General features: G+C 39.2%; 1 protein-coding gene across 1 annotated transcript in view; it reads left to right on the plus strand.

The window, feature by feature from the left end:
• Positions 1-1889, plus strand: part of MRPL47 (mitochondrial ribosomal protein L47) — a 3330-nt gene extending 1441 nt beyond the window's left edge. The window contains exons 4-7 of the mRNA XM_014312341.2: positions 1-88; positions 666-796; positions 1071-1166; positions 1606-1889. Coding sequence (XP_014167816.2) covers positions 1-88; positions 666-796; positions 1071-1166; positions 1606-1723 — 433 coding nt within the window. The 3' untranslated portion in view covers positions 1724-1889. The remainder of the gene's footprint in view (positions 89-665; positions 797-1070; positions 1167-1605) is intronic.
• The last annotated feature ends 1429 nt before the right edge of the window (positions 1890-3318 follow it).

Raw genomic sequence — 3318 nt, forward strand, 5'->3', positions numbered from 1 at the left:
GCTGAAAGAAAAGAACATGCTCTTAACTTTAGAGCAAGAATCCAAACGACAGCGCAAGCCTATGCCAAGCCCAGAGCGCTTAGAAAAGGTACCTTTCTCATAATACATAAAAACTGTAACTCTTAAGTAAAATTGCTGAAAGACCAAGTGGTTGTAAACTTGTTAGAGACCTTTTTCTTAAAATTATTTCCCTGATTTTAGTGTATGCATTAACTGCTCAAGTCATAATTTGCTCAAGGCAGCTTTCTCATTGTTCAGTGGGCATTGCTGGGGCTGTGACCAGACTCCAGTGAAAACTAAAATAACCAACAGCCACTACAAACCATAAGCAAATCTTCTGTTTGCTTCTCCTGCTGCCTTCTGATCCCTGCCTCAGAGCTTCCTACACTTGTGCATCAGCACTGGATCTGGTTTATGCATTATCCAGCTGGTCTTTAATCAAGTATCAGACTGTCAGTTATTTCATATCTGTCCTGCTGTCAAGTAAGATTTTTGAAGTACTCATTCCTTACTGTTCTAGTACACAGGGCCTGCTGAGAGAGAACTCATGATCAAACTCCAGCATGTTCTACCTTTGTTTTCCCTTTAAATTTTGTCTTTGAGATCTTTTAAATTTTCAGCATTGTTTTTTGTTGGTGCATCCTGAAACTTTTTACTATTTCCAGGTAGAAACATCTATGAAAAATATAGATTTGGTTGTCAGAGAAAGAGAAATTGCTTTGAGGCTTTTACAGACGGGCCATGAAAAGCCAGTCCCTGGCGAGTGGAGACACGACTTCCTGGGACGCACCTTTTGGTATGGAAACACTTTTTTAATGTGTGAGTTTTTCTTGGGGTGTGTCTCTCTCCCAGAAAATCCTTACCTAATCAAGGAAGGATGCATAGACTGTACAGAACACAGGAGACACAGTTACAAACCAAGCCAGCAAGAGCGGGGAAAAAAATACCCACATACAAATTCTGCCATCTCCCAGACCACTTTATCACTGTACTTGAAACCAAGAGAAACTGGTAAAATCCTAGAATTAAGACCTGTACATTCTGTAATCATTTTTATCTGTCCCCAACAGGTACAGTTACAAGGAATGGCCAATACCGTGGCACTTGAACAAAAAACACAAAAAGAAGAGATTCTATTACTTACCCCATGTGAATCACTTCATCAGGTAAAAAGATTATTTTGACATTGAAAGTTATCTTCTGATCTGTTTGTGTCCTTATTCCAATTTAAAAGGAAAAAATAGCTGTAATCTTTCATTTTTCAGCTACTAGACTGAAAATTAGGCTTTTTAAAATTACAGCTTGCTCTGTTTCTTTTTTTTCTTTTTTTTCTTTTTTTCCCACCTTAGTTACTAAGGTACATGGTTATGCAGTGGCACTGTAAAAGTAACTTCAAGTGCAGAATATGAAAAATCCTCCCAGAGGCTGAACTTCTGTAGAATTCAGAAGCAGAGTAAAAATGTTACTTTGCAGGCTTTTTTACTTATCAGAAGCAAATGAATACTGAAGTTGTTGATCACTGAGAGCCTCTATCTGACTGGGGGGAGCTCATTAAAGTGGTCTCAAGCTGGCTGGAAGTGAACCACACCAACTTCTCTGTTTCAGACTCAGACTTGAAAAAACCTTACGGAAAAGGGCAAGGCAGCAAAGTCTGGAGAGGACGAGGCGGAAGGTCTTGGAAAGGAAGTTCCCTGACGTTGCTGTGAAATCCCAGAGCCAGTAGCAGGCTGGAAGAGCACTGCAAGCAACTGGTCAAGTGTCTGTGGAACATGAATCATGTTCTGGAACCACAAACAACTCCACTGAGCATTCCAGAGAGTCTCCATCTTTTTCTGTTTTTAATACCACATTTGACTTTAATTAAACTTGTGATCTGGAATTAAAAAGCAGCTTTGGTGCCTAACTCAAATCATCTGATCTCTCACGTTTCCAGGAACAAATGTTGTGTTAGCCAGCTGTTACAAGAGTGAGACATACATTAGAAACAGTTAAGAGCAGCCACAGAGTGCCAGGTGACAAGTGCAGGGGTAATATTTACCTGGTTTAGTTTAACAAATGTGCATTAAAACCAGACAGAAACATGAAAGCATCTGAAGCTCACATATGAGCCTTTTCCCTGATCATATTTTTCCTGCTACTTTCCTGAATATTTGCCCTGAGTTACAGGTGAGCTATGCAAGGTGTATTTGCTCTCTGCATAAATGGACTGGTAAATGGGCTCTTTGGTCTGCCACGAGGAATTTTGTCCACTGCTTTAAGTCTGGCTTCTTAGAAAGTATGAAATACTCAGCATGGGAACTTCTAATACAGTTGTCCTACCTTGATTTCTGTGACAATTCAAACACTTGTACAATGCTTTTTTTCACAGTGCAGGATGTTTGAAAGAAGGCTGCAATAGTCTTCTATGAAATTGAAGTAGGTACTGCTGTTGCTCTCAGTTGATGGAAACACCTTCACCTTTCACTTCAGGAAGGCTTTTAACTCCACACGTGGTCATCTAGAAATCTAGATTAAAGTCACAAATAGCAGTCTTTCAGGAAGCAAATGTGCTCAGCAGTATAATCTGGTAAAACACTGCAAGGGAACCAGTACTGTTTCCTGTATTTATCTCCAGCATTTGGACCCTCACCTTCTCTGCATCACACAAAATTCTCACTGTTTGAACTCAGAATCTTTAGTGTGAGAAAACTTCCAGCAGTGTTTTACTCTCCCTGTGCTGCTGGAATATTAGCAGATATTACTACTGTACTGCAATTCTTCTAAGAGAAATAGGAGATAAAAGCTGATTTGGCATAATGAAATCCAAGCATGCCACAGAAGGAAAGCTTAAAAACACCACCCACTTCAGTGCACTGAGGTAGCAGTTCAGTTCTGTTCCATGCTCCACCTGAATGGAAACTGGGCTGTCTTTTTTCCAAAATGACAAGAGCTGGTGACTTTGCAGTTTGCCTCATTTTGCAAAAGAAATACAGTTTGTCAATAGCTTTGAAAATCTGATCAAGCAACTTTGTCTAAAGAGCAACTCAAGATTCTCATGATAAGACAAAAGCAGATTGGTTTGATAAATTACTTTATTATTTGGAGGTAATGTGAAACTTTTCAAATAGAGGCCTCATAATTATTTACCCACAAGATCTTTTAGGATACAAAAATGTAGCAGTATGTTTAATTTTTTTTTAGATCAGTTAAATGCTATTTGGTTTTCCACAGCTTTTGAGATAAGGAGCAAAACTTCATTGTGTCCCAAAACAGATCATCACACCATTGTAAATTAAGCTTAAAAGCAACAATGAGCTGCGTCTTGACAGCCAATTCCTG

Source organism: Geospiza fortis, unplaced genomic scaffold (genome assembly GCF_000277835.1).
Source record: "Geospiza fortis unplaced genomic scaffold, GeoFor_1.0 scaffold172, whole genome shotgun sequence".
NCBI lineage: Eukaryota > Metazoa > Chordata > Aves > Passeriformes > Thraupidae > Geospiza > Geospiza fortis.